At 36.8% G+C, this 21,063-nt stretch overlaps 1 protein-coding gene across 1 annotated transcript; it reads left to right on the top strand.

Moving 5' to 3' along the window:
• The first annotated feature begins 538 nt into the window (after positions 1–538).
• CYLC2 (cylicin 2) lies at positions 539–10,987 on the top strand. The gene is made up of 4 exons (XM_012925815.2): positions 539–609; positions 6,209–6,249; positions 7,444–7,565; positions 10,007–10,987. Exons 1-4 carry the CDS (start codon positions 593–595, stop codon positions 10,985–10,987), a joined length of 1,161 nt encoding a protein of 386 aa, XP_012781269.2. The 5' UTR covers positions 539–592.
• Positions 10,988–21,063: the final 10,076 nt, after the last annotated feature.

The raw sequence follows: 21,063 nt of genomic DNA, 5'->3' as shown, positions 1-21,063 counted from the left end.
AGCTGTTGATGCGCATTTATAATTATGTATTATGTGTTATAGTAAATAGGACAGAATTATTTTATTAAGTATATATTATAAATATATTATAAATCATTTTATAGTTGTATATAAAATTATATCATGTATTTATGGCATAATATATTATAAAATATATCACATGCTATTTATATATTATTCATTACAATTAATTAAATTTTAATGGCATTTGAACTTGTCTGGAAGTTTAAATCCTTGTCAGTAAGTTAAAATGGAAAAAGATAAAGTTATGGCAAGGACTTATGCATCAACATAAGGGAAATTAGAATTACACTTGAACTTCAGAGATAAATATCTAGGTTTATTTTTCCTCCACATGAACTTAGAAAATTTGTGTAAATCACAAAATAATCATTTCATTAAAACGTGTTATGTAAGTGAATTTTGACAGTAATGGGGGAAAGCAATTCCAGAGAGCACAGCATACAATAATGGGTCCTTCTGCCCTTCCCCTTTAACTCCAAGTACGCCTTTCCCCTTTGTGATGTCATTTCTCATCATCACCAATTGGAACGTATAGCACTTAAGTGTTGGCAAGTCATAGGTGGGGGAAATGTCTGTACCAAGATTGTAAGTCTTGACAATCTTTTTGTTTCAAAAGTAATGAAAATTTCCTGTCAGTTTGTTCTCTTTGGCATGAAGATGCTGTTTTAAATCCTTATTACATTTTATTATTTTGTCATTCATATGCCAAAGAGAATGTGTTACATATCACTGGTTGGTTTGATAAGACTTAGCAAGTCCATACATTTCAGCAAAATAGACATATGGTTTTAGATAATTCTTTTTAAATGTAAGTTGATCTTATTATCAGACTGTATTGGGGGGTTGTAAAACTAAATACTTTATAGTTCTCATTGGGTGTGAAAGGGGGAGATCTCTTATCTTCTCTGGGACAATTTAGAAGTTTCTGGAAACAGTGTGTGTCTGTGAGTGACTAGAGTGGTGCAGGCTCTAGAGAAGTCAAGAGTGTTAAACACTTTGTAATGAGTGTGGAACTCTATTATTATTGGTGTTATTTTTATTATCATTTTCCGTTTAACAATTTATCAGGCACAGGGCATCCTCTCACTGCCACCCATCGTCTTTCCTTCCTGTTGTCCCTGTGTTTTGTAGTCTTGATTCCAGTTTTCTGTTCCTTCCATGGGTCATGGCATTGTTGCTATAGGCAATGGTAGAAAGTTCAATGTTTTATTGTATAGGTATATTTAGAAGTTTTATTGGAACTCTATTTTTAATCAGTGGTAGAGATGCATTGTCAGTTTTCTTTGATTCTTGGTACTCTGGTCTCCATTATATCCTTCAATTGTGAGCTTACAAGTGTATGTTTATTTACCTCTATTTTTTGTTTGGTATTTTTTACGGATTGAACACAAACAGGTGCTAATTGCAATCTTCTTGAGAAATGCTGAGTATGCAAAGTACTTTCCACTGTAATGTATCAGGACATAAATTTCATAATAGTAGTTTCTTTATCTTAGTATGCTTAATTTGTGCCAAAGATAAGGAAGATAACAAGATTTCACTAGTTCAAGATTTTTAAGGAAGGCATGAAATCTTTATTAAGGGATGGGATGCTGAGATACAAAGAAAATTGTTTCTGGATTGTATTTTTTTATTATTTTATTTTTATTGGAAAGGCGGATTTTACAGAGGAGCAGGAGAGACAGAGAGGAAGATCTTCCATCTGATGGTTCACTCAAAAAGTGACTGCAACGGCTGGAGCTGAGCCAATCCAAAGCCAGGAGGCAAGAGCTCTTCCAGGTCTCCCACGTGGGTTCAGGGTGCCAAGGCCTTGAGCCATCCTCAACTGCTTTCCCAGGCCATAAGCAGGGAACTAGATCGGAAGCAGAGCCATCGGGATTAGAAATGGTGTCCATATGGCACCCCGGCGCGTGCAAGGCGAGGACTTTAACCACTACTCCATCACGCTAGGCCCTGTTTCTGAATTATATTTTAATTTATCACTAAAATAAAGATGGACTATGTATCTTGAAAATAAAAGGCTGGCATTGTGGTACAACAGGTTTTGCTGCTACTTATATCAGAGTACCAATTTAAGACCCAGATTCTCCAGATACAGATCCTTGCTAAATTACATGAGGAATGAATCAGTGGATGGCCCATGTGCTTACGTGATTGACACCCTAAAGGGATGGAGTTCTGATTGCCAACCACCAACCACCACTGGGGCATCTTGTCACTGCAGCATTACCCACTGTCTCTACTTCTTTGCTATGCTGTGGGTCTCGAAATATCCCTATACCATTAGTCTGTCCATTCCTATTCCAAGAGATTGCAGCCACTCTGCTTAATGCTGGTTGATGATTCTCCATCTGTTTGAACGTTTCTGTACCCTATTTTGCCATCTTATTTCTTTCTGCTGCGTTTCACAGTGGTTTTACATGCTACATCACAATATAAGTCCAACATCATGCATTTCTAATGTCGAATTAGAATAAGATTTCAAAAGGAAGTAGAATCATCTGCCATTAAATTTAATATCATGTAGAGTATCTAAAATCTGAACATTTAAATTTCTATTGCTAACACATTAATCTTATATTTCCTGTGTCTTTTGTTTTTCTTCCCTGCTAAAAAATAGAATCTTCCCTTACCTTACGGGTCTAGGTGTTAACATTGATGTAGATAAGGCCTTAAAACACTTGTTCTACATGCAGGCTTGTCAACATGGGCTTTACAGATGTTTAAAGGTAGATAATTCTTTGTTAGAATGACAAGTTAGGGAGGAGGATTTGGAAAAGAGAAGATGATAGCATCTTGCAGATTGTAGGATAGCTAGAAACATTCCTGATATCTACCTGCTAAATACATTGTCTTCACACTGAGCCCACTTGATGTATACTGACATAAATACACATACACAATTCAGATCATAAAAATGCCTTTAGTGCCAGGTGTGGCAGCCTAGCAGCTAAAGTCCTCCCCTTTAACTTACCAGGATCCCATACGGGTGCTGGTTCTAATCCCGGCAGCCCCGCTTCCCATCCAACTCCCTGCTTGTGGCCTGGGAAAGCAGTTGAGGACGGCCCAAAGCTTTGGGACCCTGCACCCATGTTGGACAACCCAGAGGAAGCTGCTGGATCCTGGCTTTGGATTGGCTCAGCTCTGGCCATTGTGGCCACTTGGGGAATGAATCATTGGATGGAAGTTCTTCCCTTTTGTCTCTCCACCTCTCTATATATCTGCCTTTGCAATAAAAATAAATACATCTTTTTAAAAAATTGCCTTTAATTGCAATACTCCCTAGTCAAGGAATTCAAAATAAAACCATTATTGGAACTCATCTACATTCAAATCAAAATAATAGTTTTGAAATTAAAAAAATGAGATAGGCTATCCGTTTGTTACTTTGTGTATCAGGGTTTCTCACACTGTTATAAGAGAAAAAGAAAAAAAAGAAAGAATCCAAATGCATTGAAATATAGAGAATTTCTTGAAGGCAGGGAGGAAAATTTAGAAAGGCTTTTCATAATAGAATTAGATTTAGGGAAGAAATGGAAAACGCTATCTAGTTCAAAGATGAACTGATTTAATTGATTAAGACATAAATGTACATAGTGGATGGGGACTAAGATATTAATTCACTAAATTTTGAAGATCTTATAAGCTCTTCTCAGTAAAACAGCAAATCAGCAAAATCCATTTCATTAAAGAAACATACATTTATTCCACAACAAAAGATTATACTGGGCCATATTTCTGTCAATTCATCCTGCTTCTTCCTAACAAAATGCTCTTCAGTTATAATCTTAAAGTGACAGTTCTGCCAATTCTTGAAAGGCTTGCCGAGAAAACCTTAGTGAACACACATTTAGTATATATTCCTGTATCTTTTTATTAAAATGTTTCATATTATCATGTTATATGCCAATAATCTACTCTTTTAGATTGCATAGTATCATTGCATTGCATGGTAATACCACACACATAGTTTACACCTTGAGAGGAAGAGAGAGGGAAGGAGAGAGAGAAAGAGGAGGGTTCACTCTGTAAATGGCCATTGCAACCTGGTATGATCCACAATGAAGCCAGGAGCTAGCAGCTTTTTCCAGGTTGTCAATGTGGGTGCAGGGGCCCAAACAGTTGGGCCATCCTCTGCAGCTTTCCCAGGTGCATTAGCAGGGAGCTACACCCACATCATGTAGGATGCCAGCACTGCGGGTGGTGACTTAGTTCATTATGTCACCAGCTGATCCTGATTTTCAAACTATAATGCAAATTGTTGAAACACTGATTTTAATCTCTTCTGTTATATAAAGCATTATCTCCCGTAAATTGCTAACTAATATCCTATAGTTTTTGGTATATTATGCTATTACCCAATTTATCTTTTATAAGTTTGCATTGTGATTTTTGCACAAGAATTGGTTCTTTGGAGGAAGTTGTTTTTAAAAACATTTTTGCGTTGAGAATATATTATTCATTTGTAATTCACTTTGTAGATTATAAAGAATATGCCATAGATGGGCTGGTGTTGTAGAGTACCAAGCTGAGCTCACAGTTCCAATTGTAATGTCCCAGAACAGAGTACTAATTCAAGTCTGGCTTCAAATACATGTTTTTTTTACTAATGAGCTTCATAAAGCAATGAAAGATGGCCCCCATCGCCCACTGAGAGACCAGAATAAAATCCTCATCGTCTGATTTCAGCTGCCACAAACCTTCATATTGAGGTCATTAGGGGAGTGAACCAATGGATGGAAGTTTTCTCTGTGTGCAATTGCTTTTCTGTCACTCTTTGAAATAAATTAATGAAAAATTTTAAAGTGTATGCCATAGAAACTGATTGATAATGGCCATTGGCCATTTTGAAATTATCAGGTTTAACTGCATTTCCTAATCAAATATTTTTTGTTTCATAACATTTGGAATAGGATAATGCATAATCAAAATTAAGCATCCAAATTTCCTCATTAGTTTGTATACAAAATTGGATCAAAACTTTGTGATTCAGATTGAGTGAGCTGGGTAAAATTGGTGTATTCAGTCATTTAAGAACATTCTTGAGTGCATAAATTATTGAGAATTAATTGTATATTTCACTCAATTCAAACTTTTTAGATTTTATGGAGTTACAGTAATGTGCTAGATTTCATGATAATCACTTCAATCTTTAGTCATGTACCGATATTTTATATTTTATAAACTTAATTCTTGATTTTATATATTATCAAAATAAGTAAAATATTATATAAGTACATTTTTGTGTGAATGTATTTGCAAGTTGAAAATTCACAATCAATGATGACAGAATGTCTGCAATATACTGGAATATGAAATACAGTTTATCTAAGGGATTTCATTGCTGATTTCCATTACATATTTAAAAAAGATCACAAAACTTTTTCTCATTCAATTAAGCATGTTCAAGTATTTAGAAATGGAGGATGGTTTATAACAGTTTTATCTCTCAGACTTTCCTTGAGAATAAATAAATGAAATTCCATGTTGATACCTGTGATGCCCACATGCACATACACACAGTCAAAGGCACATGGATATGTTATTTAAAATTTAGATTTTCTGGGGATTGACACAATGGCTCAACTGACTAATTCTGCAAGTATGCAGCATCCCTTATGGGCACAAATTCATGTCTCAGTTACTCCACTTTCCATCCAGCTCTCTATTAATGGCCTAGGAAAGCAGCAGAGGATGGCTCATCTATGGGAACCTACATTCATGTGGGATACCCAGGAGAAATTCCTGGCTCATGGTTTAGTCTCAGCCCTGACGGTTGTGTACATTTAGGGAGTCAATCAGTGGATGGAAGATATTTCTCTTTGTCTCTCCTTCTCACCATAAAATTGCCTTTCCAATTAAATCAATAAATCAGGGTTTTTTTTAAGAAAAAGATTTTATTTGCTGAAGTTCTCTGACCACATTGAGGACTCAATTATACTGTATGATAGTGAATGTAAAGTTCATTTGTAGGGGAACTTAGAACAGTAATTTGGAAACCTTAATTAAATGGCATTTTTATTTTAAAACATGCACATGAAGCATATGGTTATATATAAATGATAGTTCATAAAATGAAAAAACAAAATTTCCAGTTTTTGCTAGCAAGTATTTATCTACAGTAATGGTTATTAATTATCTGGGTTTGACTAAGTTGCTAAAACTTTCCCTTTTTTTTTAATAGCCAAAAAGTAAACTTTGGGACATATGATAATTATATTCCAGGTAAGAAATAATTTGAAATTCCTTATAAGATGTATATGATTAAGTTTATGGTCAAATGATTGTTATCATCTAAACAAAATTTACATCCAAAAACAAACAAAAAAACCTGTCGCAAAATGCAATCAAAAATCGTCATTTATTCTCCAAAGTAGCATACTCCTGGGATCACTGAAAAACTTCTAAATATATTTCACTTTTTCTAAGTTAAAGGAATAATGAATAAAATGTTCTGCCATACATAAGTACATTAGCATTTTAGTGATCATGTAATGATATATTCGTACAGTTGAAAGCAACATGGAAATTAAAGAATCCTGACACATGTCAGGGATCTCTTGTACATTCTCAACAAATTGTTTCCGTTTACAATTGGCCAACAGACTCCTCACTAGAAAAGGAAAATCAATGTAACTTGGAAAAAGCTTCAGAAGATCAAGTGGTTTTCCACACAGATTCAGCATAATAGGTCTTTCATTCACTTTTCCCCAGTAATCATTATACATTGTTTTCAGGGAGCTCAAAGGAAAATGTTGCCTTTTTGGTTTTTTGAGGGTGTAGGGGTTGTGGTTTTGTGAGGTTTGCTTTATTTGTTTTTACATATACCGGCATTACAAATCTTTACAGTGACAATATCGCTCACTATGGATATCACTCCAATTTCTGATAGTTTCTGGGTAACCTGTCCATTTTCATTTTTAAATATGTCACCTGTGAAATTAATTTATTGAGTATATAACACTCTTGTACCTTGGAAAATGACTAATGACAAGGTAATATATGTTGGGGATGGTGTTGCAAAGCTTCAGTACTCATTTAAGATTAAGTATTAAATATTTATGTTAGCTCTTGTGTTTAGTATTTTGGGTTACAGAAGCAATAAAAACTGTTCTGCCTTCAATAGAATTGTACTCTATCCAAGAGAATAAAAGAAAAACCCAGAATATCAGAGATAGAAAGATTTAAAATCAAGCAGTGATACTGTTTCATCCCATTTATTTTGATAGTATACAGGTAACTGTAAATTAAGATAGAAAATTTAAGTTTTTTCTCATATTGATAGCAGTGAATTTCAAATATTATGTGAATGAAGCCATAATTCCAATAACTTGTTTATTTACATGCTATTCATTTCACTCTTTCAATTACAATAAATTTTTAACTTTTTATAATTATGTTTTTTTTTTTTTATTTTAGTCAGTGAATTAAGCAAGAAATCATGGAATCAACAACACTTTTCCCTGGCATTTCCCAAACCACAGCGACCAGGAACAAAAAGAAGATCAAAACCTTCCCAACTGCGAAACCACACAACTCCTGTTAGTATTGAAAATAACATCTCACTATCTTAATAAATAACTTTTTTTAGAGATTAGCTTATATATATATATATATATACATATATATACATAAACAAAAGCTGTTCAACAAAATTTCTAGGATGGTGGAAGTCACATTTGAAATGAGGCTAACACAAGTGAGACACTGAATTTTTTTATGCATTTTTATTAATTTTGAATTTTATGGTATAATTCCGTAGAGTCTGGGATTTCCCTACCCTCTCCCCAAATTCTAACCCCCCAAACTGATTTTTCCCATATTATTACAATAGAATAGTCCTTCATAAGCCCAGCAGTCTGTTATTTAAGAGACACTGATTTTTACACCAAATTTAATTAAAGAAAAACAAGTGCACCCATGGCTGAGTGCTGCCATAGTGTACAACACTGTTAAAGATCATTGAACTTCTACCAATGGGGGCCCGGCGGTGTGGTCTAGCAGATAAGGTCCTCACCTTGAACACCCCCGGATCCCATATGGTCGCTGGTTCTAATCCCGGCAACTCCACTTCCCATCCAGCTCCCTGCTTGTGGTCTGGGAAAGCAGTCGAGGATGGCCCAAAGCCTTGGGACCCTGCACCCATGTGGGAGACCTGGAAGAGGTTCCTGGTTCCCGGCTTCATTTTGGCACAGCACCGGCCATTGCGCTCACTTTGGGAGTGAATCATCAGATGGAAGATCTTCCTCTCTGTCTCTCCTTCTCTCTGTATATCTGACTTTGTAATAAAATAAATAAATCTTTAAAAAAAATTTAAGAAATTCTACCAATGGGGACATGTGGAATATCTTATTTGCATTTCTCTGTATATAATGTCTGCCCCTATGTTAACTGCCTAGGAGCACAGAAATCTAGAAACCAAAATGATACAGTTTCACTTGGCAAATGCTACCCAGCTGGAGGAAACCATTCAGTAGAGTCACAAATTGCATTAAAACTTGCTGAATTTCAATGCTTCAGTTCTAACCATTGGGAAGCAAATTTTTCCTAACATTTCTGGAACTTCCATGGAATACAAAAATGCTTAAAGAAATGTTTTGGGGGTCAGTGTCAATACTATTGTTGACAAAAACCACCACCTGTGGTGTCAGTGAGCATTCCATGTGGATACCATTTCAAGATTCTCTTGCTCTGTTTCTGATGCAGCTAACTGCTAATGTGCCTGGGAAAGCACAGTAAGATGGTCCAAGTGATTGGGGGACCAGGAGAAAGTTCCAGGCTCTTTCATTTGGCTTGGCTCAGCTTCAGCCTTTGCAGACATTTGGGGAGTGAACTACCAGCTGAAAGATCCTCTTTCTCCCAACCCACATTTGTGTTTGTAACTGTCTTTTAAACAAATTGAGAAAAAATAAAGTGTTCACAAAACAATCATATGATCAACTCTTCCTTATTTTAGAGAATGAATCCCATCAATACTGATCATGTTTCTTTCCTTCTAAATTTATTGTTTTACATTCCTATCTACTTAACTATTTTTGCCATGTACAACATGTACAGATATTTGCTTAGGAGCTTAAAATGCAATATATCACAGCACGCACTGGATGTCACAGATTTTATTATTTGTTACTGACTAATGACACTCAATTTATACCCTACTAAGAAGGAAGAATTTCAAGTTTTTCCTTTAAGTACATATTGAATTCTATTTCCAAAATCCATAAAAAGTGACAATAGAATGATGATATTCCAGTATTTGCAACTAGCATATACTGAAGAATAACTAATTTCTGGGTTTATTTAGAAAGGGGAACTGGGAAAGATATTCCAAGAATTTTCAAGAACATAACAAAAAAACTAAAAGTCATACTTGATTTTTCTGATTATATTGATTCTCATAAGATATGAGTTACCATTTTTAACATAACTTCATGTGGGGATTATAAAAATACTTCACTAAAAATCAGCTGAAATGAAATACAATTACTCATACATTGTAAAAATGATCTGGGTCCAGCATTGTGATATACTATGTAAATGCCTTGCTTGCAATTCTGACACCTAATATTAGCGTGCTCACTAGTCTCACCTGTTCTGCTTCCGGTCCAGCTTCCTAACTTGCCTGGGAAGCCAGCAGATCATAGAGCAAGTATGTATTCCCTGCCACCCACATTAAAGACTCATGTGGAATTCTAGACCTCTGGTTTTGTCCAGCACCAGACCCAACCATCACAGGTATTTAGGAAATGAGGCAGTGGAACAGAAGATTCTCACTCTCCTTCTGTCTTTGCCACTGTGTCTGTCACCCTGCCTTCTGAACAAAGAAAATACAACTAAAAATTATGACATCATAGAGCAGAATTAAATATGGAACAGTTTTTAATCACAATATATTTTTATTTTTGAAATTAGAATATATTTGGCATGTGATAATACACACATACTCACAAATTGCCCGTCATTATTCTAACCAACGTTTCAGGTAATCGATGAAGAAAAACTAAGAGATCACAAACGACCGTTGTGGATGCATCGTTCTTTAATGAGAATTTCTGAGAGGCCATCTGAGTACTTAGCTGCTAGGAGGAAGCCTCCAGCCAAACCAACTAGTCCTGGCAAGGGTGCTGGAGAAAAACCATCATCCCCAGAATTAGGTAAGAAAGAAAAAGATGACAAGAAAGCAGAGGACAAATCAGAGTCAGAAGCAGAATTAAAAGGTAAGCCCGATGCCATGAAAGGAGCCACAAGAAAAACCAAGAAAGATGAAAAGGGCAAAGATTCAGGCACAGAATCTGAAGGGGAAAAGAAAGATGACAAAAAGGGTAAAAAAGATTCAAAGAAGAGCAAGAGTCCAGGCTCAGATTCTGAAGGAGAACAAGAAGGTCTAAAGAAAGACACCAAAAAAAGCAAAAAGGACAAGGGTAAAGATTCTGGCTCAGAGTCTGAAGGAGAAAAACCAGGTGCAAAGAAGGATGACAAAAAAGGCAAAAAAGACTCAAAGAAGGGGAAAGATTCCGGCACAGAATCAGAAGATGAAAAGGGGGGACCAAAGAAAGATGCCAAAAAGAGCAAGAAGGAAACAAAGAAAGACAAAGATTCCGGCTCAGAGTCTGAAGGAGAAAAACCGGGTGCAAAGAAGGATGACAAAAAAGGCAAAAAAGACACAAAGAAGGGGAAAGACACACCTCCCGATTCAGAAGCTGAAAAACCTGGCGGAAAGAAAGATAAGGAAGGAAAGAAAGGCGATGAGGCAAAGGATGCAAAGGACGCCAAGAAAGACCAAAAGAAAGATGCAAAGAAGAAGGACAGTAAAAAAGATAAAAAAGATGAAAAGAAGCCTGGCGATGCAGTGGGTGAAGCAAAGGACGACAAGAAAGAAAAGAAAGATGCAAAGAAAGACGCAGGTGACGCCAAGAAGGATGCAAAGAAGGGGGGAAAGAAAGAGACTAAGAAGGGAAAATAGATCTTGGGGATAAGAACGCAAACAGAAAGAACATACATCACAACAAACCAAAGTGTTTGAATCCAAATCTGTAATTGAAAAAAAAGGTTAGAATAATTAAGTAAGTTTTAAATGGGAGCAAAGAAGAATACAAGGAGGACTCAGAATCAGATACATAAAATATGAAAAAGATGCTAACACATGTTAAGGGGAAATTCATTGAAAGACTTGGAGAACACATATGCTACCTTTGGGGATGTAAAGGTTTCAATAAAAATTGCTAGAAAGACCCAACTAAGAATAAGCAACTTAAGTTGTATAAGCCAGTGAGACTGAATCTGTGAATGCAAAAATTTTAAAACATGGCAGTTTTTTTTTAAATTCAAGAATAAATAAATTGGATCTATGAGATTTTAACACAACCTCAAGCTATAGCTACATATTTCAAATAAGATCTAGTGGTGTCATGACAAATGAAACAATTTTCAGAAAAGTAACATTGAAGCAAATATGAATTAACGTTATCTTTCCTCAACAAAAGAAAAAAGAAGCGTCACTACTTTCTTGTGAGTCTATATGTCATCCCTGAAATTTAAACAATCCCAACTACATTCTTGGATGTTCTACTTTCAACCCAGATGAAAACACTTGGTGAGTTTACTTTATTTCACTTCAGTCCTAATTAAATTCAACATGGTTGAACCAATTTAAGGGTTTAAAAAGACAGTTTTAATAGATCCATAAGTTGCTAATTTGCTTTTTAGTGAAATGTTATCAAGCTTGCATTTTCTTTTTCTAAGATTTATTTTTTCATTTGAAAGGCAGATTTACAGAGAGATTGAGAGACAGAAATAGAAAGAGAGATAAAGGGAAAATTTCCCATCTGCTGGTTCACTCCCCAAATGGTCCCAAGAGCCAGAACTGGGTCATTCAGTTTGAGACCAGAAGCCTAGAGATTCTTTCCAGAGCTCCCAATGGATACAGGGGCTCAAGGCCTAGAGCCATCCTCCCTGGTTTTCCAGGACATAAGCAGGGAGCAGGATCAGAAGTGGAGCAGCCTGAACACGAACTGGCACCCATACGGGTTGCTGACAACTTGGGTGGAGGATTAACTTGTTATACCACCACACCAATCTTTGCATTCTCTCATTGTCAAAAATAATTTAAGAACATTGAAAGCTGAATAAATAAAAAGGGTTTTTAAACTTTCAATGAAAAGTTTAAGGGAAATACAGCTTGTACAAAATAAACTATATTAATATGGTAAATGATGGTATATAATCATTTCAACAACTGAAAGCCCATATTTCTCCACTCAGTTCCAAATTCACATACAAATTTACTTTAAAAACAGTGGCCAAATTCTTTATATTTAAGAAAGGATGAAAAAATCATGCAAATTTTCATCAAGAACAAGCCTAAATGATACATAAGGAGGCCTTTGACAAACTGCTATATATTTAAGCAGCCCAAAGAAGCAGGATTTAATGGAGTATAAAGAAATAATACCTATGCAACATTATTTAGATATGAAAAAATAATTTTAAATCTTGGCAATTATACTGAACTTTGTTGTGGCCCATAAATCATATAAATGTGAAGAAAAACAAAACACACTGCAAAATAAAATTAACATCATTGAACTTCCCAATAAGTGGTAATTCATTTATTCTAAATTGAAACATCCTCTGCAAGAAATACTCCACCTTATTCCAGAAGTTAATGATTTTCTCTCCTCTTGATCCTTCCCAGTGTAATCTCTGGATTCAAGATGAAGATGATTGACACTGAAGGAAGGAGTCCCTATTCCACATCCACTGGAACAATTAAAACAGTCAGGTCTGGTGATTTTGTCTAGTCCTCAGCATTGGCTTCCGTGCTTTGCGCATGAACAACCAAGGATCAGAGGTTGTTGTAACTCACGGTCCACCAGGTGAAACTATCTTGTTTTATCCTATCAGCTATACCAACAGAAAAGTCAAAACCTGCCAATCTTTTTGTTTGCTTGCTTCCTTGCTTGCTTTTACTGCCCCCCCCAGCTACTTTCTTGATCTACCATTAATCTATAGTAAAAATAATTTTTTAATCATTCCAGTGACATGGCCCAAGATCATCAAGAGGAATTTTGCAGTCATATTCGTAATAGCGTTCATTCTGTGTCTCCCCTAGCATCTCTTCTATTTGATCAGAATTATTTTTCTCAATTGTTGCATTCCCATGTTTTTTTAACATAGTTATTATGCTTTGAATCTCATATTTAAGCCCAGACTTGCCCACTCATCTCCAAACTCATTTAACTCACACTTGACTGTCTTCTAGGCATCTTAATATTGCCAGAGGGGAGCCCTTGATACCCCTCCACTGAAGTTTATGATTCCACAAGTCTTGTCCAAGTAAGTAAACAGCACTATATTCTATCTACAGCTCAATCCAAAATGATGTGCTGTCTGTAATTACTGTTTTTTAAGATTTATTTATTCATTTATTTATTTATTGGAAAGTCAGATATACAGAGAGGAGGAGAGACAGAAAGGAAGATCTTCCATTCGCTCTTTTACTCCTCAAGTGGTCGCAACAGCTGGGGCTGCGCCGATCCGAAGCCAGGAGCTAGGAGCCTCTTCCCTGGTTTCCCTCAAGGGTGCATTGTCCCAAAGCATTGAGCCATCTTTGACCACTTTCCTAGGCCACAAGCAGAGGGATGGATGGGAAGCAGGGCCACCTGGATTAGAACCAGTGCCTATATAGATCCCAACGTGTGCAAGGCGAATTACTCTATTTTTATTCACCTCCCAGTTAAAAGCTCCACACCTATCTACCTCTAAAACACTCAGATTTGGTCTGTTCTATTACATTGCTACTGGTTCTGCACAAGTACAATTATTACATTTCACTTGGTAACTGAAAGTCTTAGCACCAGTGAATTTCTCTGCTTCATCTCTCATAACTACTCTACAACCCATTTTTTTTCACACAAAGAAACACATTATTATTCCAGTATCCCAAAACACGTAACACATTTATTTCATTTTTATCATAAGTTCCCCCCTTCTGGCTTACTTTGATGACTATTTCTCTGATCTCATGTGGCACTGATATTCTTTGTCTAATGTGCTTTTATCCCACTGGATTTCTTTATATATTTAATAACATAACTTTGTAATATTAAAGCTTCAAATTTTCCAAAACTCTTAATTTGTTCAAGTAATTTATTCTTACATTTTTCATTTTCAGACATTTTTAATAGACTTTTTAAAAAGTTTTAGTTTCTCAAGAAAAAAAATAGAAGCTGTGGCGATTTCCCATAGACTTCATGCCCGTGTGCACTGGCTATGTAAATGCCCCCAGAGTTGCTACCACTCACAAACTTTATGATACATTATTATTATCCATTATTGTTTTATTTGTAGAAAGGGTCTCTCTAGGTGTCATATATACATTTTATGGATTTGGGTAACTTTTCATCACATTTCCACCACTGTATATAAGTGCATCTTGAAAGGTTTGTAGAAAAAAAATAGTTTTCTTTTGGTGTAGATGCTTAACATCAATGATTACTTTTTGCATAATGCACATCTTTTGCAACATGTAATTTCTTTGCCCTAAAAACTCTCTACCTACCACTCATTCCTTGCTCCCCTCTACACACAGCTTTGGGCAACCTGAATCTGCTCACTGCCTCCATAGTTATGGCTTTCCAAAGATTTCATGTAATAGAAAATATACTGTACTCAGGCACAGCCCTCACAAACTGCCTTCTTTCATTTAGTGATGCGTATTTACTTTTATTTCCCTTCTGCATTCTGCATGGTTTCACACTGAGAAATATCTTATTGTCAGATCGGACCACAGTTTATTTGATTGGTTATCTACAGCAGGCTATCTTGGTGGCTTTAAGATTTTGGAAATGATGAACAAAACTCATATTACTACCTTGCACATGCTTGCTCGTAAAGATTACTAGATATCTATATCTATCTATATAGATATCTATGTAAAGATTAATACTAATACATTTATATTATATAAATATCTACATGAAAGATTTTATGAGCACAAATTTCAGCTCCATTAGATAAATGCTAAGGAACAGGATTGGTGTATTATATAGTAAAAGTACCTTGTGTTTCCTAAGAAGCTTTCAAATGGTCTTCCAAATTGTATTGTTTTGTATTTCCAGCAGTAATGATTAAGATTTCTACAGCTGCTTGTTCTTACCAGGCTTTGGCCTCAGCATTTTGCATTTTGATCATTATAAGAGATATGTAGTGGTATTTTACTGCTGTAGTTTGCATTTCTCTGAAGACAAATAACATGTAATTTTTTATAGACTTATGTGACATCTTTATACCTTCTTTGCTGAAGTCTGCCTATTAATAAGGGTTTTTTCCTTTCTTATGGCCGAGTTTTAAGTTTCCTTTGTTTGGATTTTTAAATTTCCTTCTGTATATATTTTGTTGTTGTTGTTTGACATAGAGCATGTCTTGTGCAGGAATTCCCTCCAAGCTGCAGCTCATCCTTTTGTTATTCCAATAGAATCACTCACACATATCTGAATGATGAAACAAGCTTTTCAATTCTTTTCCTGTATTGCAAATTTCCGTATTGTAATTTCTAGAAATACTAGTTCTTTGAGATACTAGCTTATTTTATACTGAAAAGTAAGAAATTACATGTCATATATCTATTGGCCATTTTCATGTCTTCCTTTGAGATATACTTATTTAGGACCTTTGCTACTACTTTAAACACAATGTTTACATGTTTCTGAGATGTCCTGGCTTCTTACATATTTGGAATATTGACTTCTTAAGATATATATTATTATCAAATATTTTATCTTATCTCCTTAGATGTCTCTTATTTCTGTTGTCCTTTGTTGATGCAATCATACTTGTTTAAGAATTATTTTATTTTATTTTTGATGATGTTTGCATAGTTAAGAAGGATATATGAACACAGGGGCCAAAGATCAGGGTAGCAAGGATCAAGGAATGGGGAGAAGTGGATGAGACAAATATTTCCAATCTCCTTTTTTCTTCCTGTAGCTGAGAAAAATAGAGGGGAAATGTTGAGAGGGTTCCAGGCAGCCTAACCACATCAATACCGAGGAATGGCAGATGGCCACTCAATGTCATGCCAAGGTCCCCAATGTGCAGCTCATTTCAAGGGCACTGCTCAAGTGGTTTTGATATCTCTGAGATGCTGTTGATTTATTTGTTCCAAAATGAGGAAATCCTTCTAAGATCCATTGGCTGGTATATTCCACCCGAGTCTCCACTTGCCCAGATACTGGCTGTTAAAGCTTGGCCAAGAAAGCTGTCCAATTTGTTCTGCCCTCCATGATACTAGATGTCCTCTGCAGACCTCAGTGAACTGGCTGTCATGCCCTCTGCATGTACATCTGGGCATGCTGTCTGGTGTATAGGCTTCAACAACAGAGGAAGCCCAGTTCTGACACATGCACTCTACAGTCAGATCACAGATCCTGTGATTTTCTCCATGGTTGGAGTTCTGAGTCCAGGGGTCCAGTTGGAAGGTCCCCAAAGAAACCCCACCAGGGGTGACCCCAAACATGACTCCCATGTGTGCCAATCAGTGCAGGGTCTGGCTCAGTACATCACTCACATCAGTCTACACGCAGATTGGTGGTTGAGTCACCCAAGTCAGTTCTGCCCCCAGCTCCATCTCATATGAAAACCAATGGATGCAGTGGTTCAGCCCACCCCTGCCCACTTGACTCTCACATACACCATTGAAACTACAGCCTAGTCAAAGCAAAACTCAATATCACACACCAGGCCAACACTTAGCCCTGCTTCCTGTACATACCGGTGTGTGTAGTAGACTGGTCTGGTCTGCCCCAGATCCCATTCGGCTGTTGTACACATCAGTGGGTTTTAGAGCCTAGCTTAACTTGAGCAAGCCCACTATCCAGCCCACACTCATGCCAGTGGATGCCACTTCCTATCCATCCAGGTCCACCTCCAACCCTGGTTCACATGCTTACCAGTGAGAGCTGCAGCCCTCAGAGTGCCCACAATGTCCCTGCTGGGCCCACTCCCAGTTCCGGCTCTTGTACCTTCCTGTCTAAAGTAACAAGACTTCCCCGTAAGTCTAGCATTTGCTAGCTGATGCTGCAGCAAAGCCCAAACAGCCTGCACCAGTGGATATGGTCACTTAACCCGGCATGCTTTTCTCCCTAACTTAACTCATATACAGGCCAAAGATTTCTGTAGGCCTGCCCAGCCTGATTAGTCCTGAATTCCACGTCTCTCACCAGTAGGAGCAGTGGCACAGAAGAGGAGTCTTCACAGCCACATAATTGGCTTCCCACCCCAAACCACGGATAGCATCTGTGCTGATGGATGTTGCAGCACCATCTGGCATGTCTTACTTCACCTCAGCATTCACTGGAAGGTGCTGCAGCTTGGCTTCGCCTGCCTGTCCTGCCCTGAGGCTTAGCTCATGTTGGTGGGTACGATAGCCTAGCCCAGCCTGGAATGCCCCAAGTCCTGGCACTAATGTGAACTGGCTGGTGGTGCTGTATGACCTGCCGTATCCTGCATCCCATCCTATTTCTCACATCTAACAGTGGGCAATATGAACTGCCCCAGCCTGGCCCACCGCCACACCTGACCCACACACATTCTGGTGAGTACTGTAACCTGGCTTTGTTGAGCTGTTTCCAGCCTTGGTTCTTATGCTCACCTTCAGGGACTACAACCTAACACAGCAGTTCCCTAAGCTCCTCTATCAGGTCACCTCCCAGTCACAGATCTCACACTCACAGGAGGGTTCTCTGCTTAGTTTGCTTGGCCCAAATCCTGTCTTGGCAGATACAGTGGCCTTGCCCGACAAGACCACACCCATACAGCCAAGTCCTGCCTGGTCCATCCCTAGACCCAGGTCTCACATGGTTTAGCGGGTGCAGAGAAGTAGCCCAACCTGACCAATACCCACTCATGGTATTAACCAGGCCTTCAATGCCCACTAGCTATTAGCTGTTTTTCTCCCAGCAGTCTAACACTTGCCTAGAAACAGTAATTGTATTGGTTTGCTTTTATTTTGTTGCTTGTGATTTTGAAATTATATATAAACCTTTACCAAAATGCATACTAAGCCTTTCTTCTAGCCGTTTTAGTTTCTGGTCTTAGGTTTAAGTCTCTCAGTTTGAATTACTTGTTTAAAGTGAGAGAATCACTTAGTCTCATTCTTGTGCGTGTGCGTATTCCATTTATCACCATTTACTAAAAAGTAATCGTTTCCCATTGTGCATTTGGTATGGGGTCACACACTACTTTACTGTACATATGTAATTTTATTTCTTTGTTTTTCCTTTTGTTACAAAAATAGTTATGTCAAATTTGAACTGATATTTTGACTTTGGGTTACTAAAACTTTGTAACATACTTTGAGATCAGGTATTGGGACACTTCCAGCTCTTTTGCTTTCTATGTGAACTGCGTTTAGGTGTGGGTTTTTTTGTACGTTAACATTTATTTTATAATTAATTTTTATCTGTACATATGATTGTTTGTGATTCAGTTAACCCTAAATCACTTTAACAATATCAATTTTCCCCATCCTTGAATCTAGAATACCCTGCATTTATTTGAATATGTCAATTTCTCTCTTAAATGAGACAAAAATAAGTGAGACTTCAAAAATATATTGAGATAAATGTTTTCAGAGAACAGGGATCTTATACTTCTTTGATTAAATTTATTCCTAAGTATTTTGAAGGTAATATTGTAAGTGGAATTTATTGCTTGATGCATTTTTAATATATAATTCACTGGGTACAGAAATGCTGTTTGCTTTTGTTATATTGCTGTATCTTGAAACCTTAATAAATTCATTTATCAATTCTAACAATTTCATTATTGCTCACTTTTTAATGGTTTTTATCTATAAGTTCATATTTTCTTCAGAAATAATTTGATTTTCTTTTTTCAGATTTGAACAACTTTCATTTCTTTTCCTAGACTCATTTTTCTGGATTCGACTTCCAGATTTGTTCAACAGAAGTGGCAAAAACAGCCATTTATTTATGTTCAGTTACTCACAGGATGATCGTTTCTATGCTTTTTGTCTCTGCATTCAGTGTTCTTTGTATTACTTCCTCACACATTTTTCTATTTATGAAGTCAAATGTGTTTATATTTAATTAATGAGGGTGCAGCGTCTTAAGGCTTTGATTTGTCCTCTGTTGCTTTCCCAGGCCAGAATCAGGGAGCTGGTTGGGGATAGGTGCCCATATGGGCTTCAGTATGTGCAAGGTGAGGACTTTAGCTACTAGGCTACCAGTCGGGCCTGAGAAAATTTTCTTAAAGGAAATGACTTATCAAAATAGCTTTCCTATCATTTACATTTAAAGTATTTTAAAGAACTATTTCATATTGAAAATAAATCAGGAGATATAAAACAACATCTACTTCTCAAAACTTAGGCATTTCAGTTATGAAACTACTCACTCTGTCACTTACTATTGCTATCATCAGATAATGTGAACCCTAGATGTATTACGTAAGTGCAGGCAATAGTTATTTCAAATCCCTACTGCCATTTTGTATTAACTATGAATGTCCATATAAAGTGCTTCATTAAGCATATTATAAATATTGGAAAGTTTTAAGCAAGGTACCAATCGTAATAATTGAAGAAATACATATCTAATAAAACAATTTTTGGTCTCTACTATATTTCCTAAAAAGGATGCCTAAGACTTATTACTTAGTTCATATTACATCCAGGTGAATAAAACAAATGGCCATTTATTTAATTAATTACCATAGAAGTCAGATCTATAAAAAATTCAAAGCATTTTTTATTCATATTCTTTCCTGAATATGAATATACTGCATATTTCTTTAACTCTCCTCCTAAATATATTATTGACATATATACTGCATTTTAACTTTGCTGTAGCTGCCATGACACAATTTTAAGGTATTTATTGAAAGGACTAGCCTTGCTTAAATCCAGAATAAGCAAAGCGTATTCTTTTAAGACTCATTTATTTCAAAGTCAAAATTAAAGAGACAGAAGTAGAGGCTGGGCAGGGAACTGGGGAAGAGTGAGGAGGAGGCGAGGAGAACTTTCCCTCCACTGGTCACTCCCCAGTGGATGCAATGGGTAGGACTTGCCAGGCCAAAGCCGGAAGTCCAAAGTTTCTTACAGGTCTCCCACACACCCATGCCATATTCTGATACTCTTCCAAGGTTACTAGCAGGGAGCTGGATGAATAGTGTAGCAACTGGGACATGAATCAGCACCAGTAGGATGTCAGCATTGCAGCTGGCAGTTTTCCACGCTACATCACAACACCAGCTGCAGAATGAGTACAATTTTAAAATGTTAAGTACAGGTCAACTAACTGAGATATACATTAAGCAAACCTTCTTCGCATCATGTGCGTTGGTACAGTTTAAAACACTCCTTGGGACATCTTCATTCTATTTCAAAGCATTGCTTTGAATTCCAGCTCTCAGCTTCCAATAGGGCTTCCGACTAATGTGTTCTTGTGTGTGGCAGGTAATGGATCCTTTGCTTGACCTCTGCTACCCATGTAAGAGACCCAGCTTCAGGCATGAACTCCCGGTTTCATTCTGGCCATTGCTGGGATTTGGTGAGGAAATAGAAAATGAAACCACCCCCATCTCCTTATTTCTCTGCCTCTCTCCTAATTCCATTTATCATGAAGTCTTTATATTTCTATATACACATTGTTAAGTTAATACAAGAATAATATACAAAAGAGAAAGTTTAAAAATGCTAAGAACAATATATTCAAGTATATAATATTAGCATGAAATTTAAAATACATGTTAAAATTTAACCTCAGAGATTTTCATATTGGAATAAAATAAATTTTAGGCTAATTTTTCGAAAAATAGAAATAAACATTAAATTTTAATTGCATAGAATTGTTGTGATTAGGGCCCAATGCAGTGGCCTAGCAGTTATAATCCCTGCTTTGCACGTGCCAGGATCTCCTATGGGCGCTGGTTCTAATCCTGGTGGCCACTTACTGCTTCCCATCCTGCTCCCTGCTTGTGGCCTGGGAAAGCAGTTGAGGGTGGCCCAAAGCCTTGGGA

The sequence above is a fragment of the Ochotona princeps genome, chromosome 14 (assembly GCF_030435755.1).
Source record: "Ochotona princeps isolate mOchPri1 chromosome 14, mOchPri1.hap1, whole genome shotgun sequence".
NCBI classification, from domain to species: domain Eukaryota; kingdom Metazoa; phylum Chordata; class Mammalia; order Lagomorpha; family Ochotonidae; genus Ochotona; species Ochotona princeps.
This window is presented reverse-complemented; position numbering and strand designations above follow the sequence as displayed.

What these genes read in the sequence shown, in the direction of transcription:
- CYLC2 (XM_012925815.2), top strand. An exon ending in ATATGATAATTATATTCCAG is followed by an intron (nt 6,250 to 7,443) that starts GTAAGAAATAAT and finishes TTTTTATTTTAG; the next exon opens with TCAGTGAATTAAGCAAGAAA. An exon ending in TGCGAAACCACACAACTCCT is followed by an intron (nt 7,566 to 10,006) that starts GTTAGTATTGAA and finishes CCAACGTTTCAG; the next exon opens with GTAATCGATGAAGAAAAACT.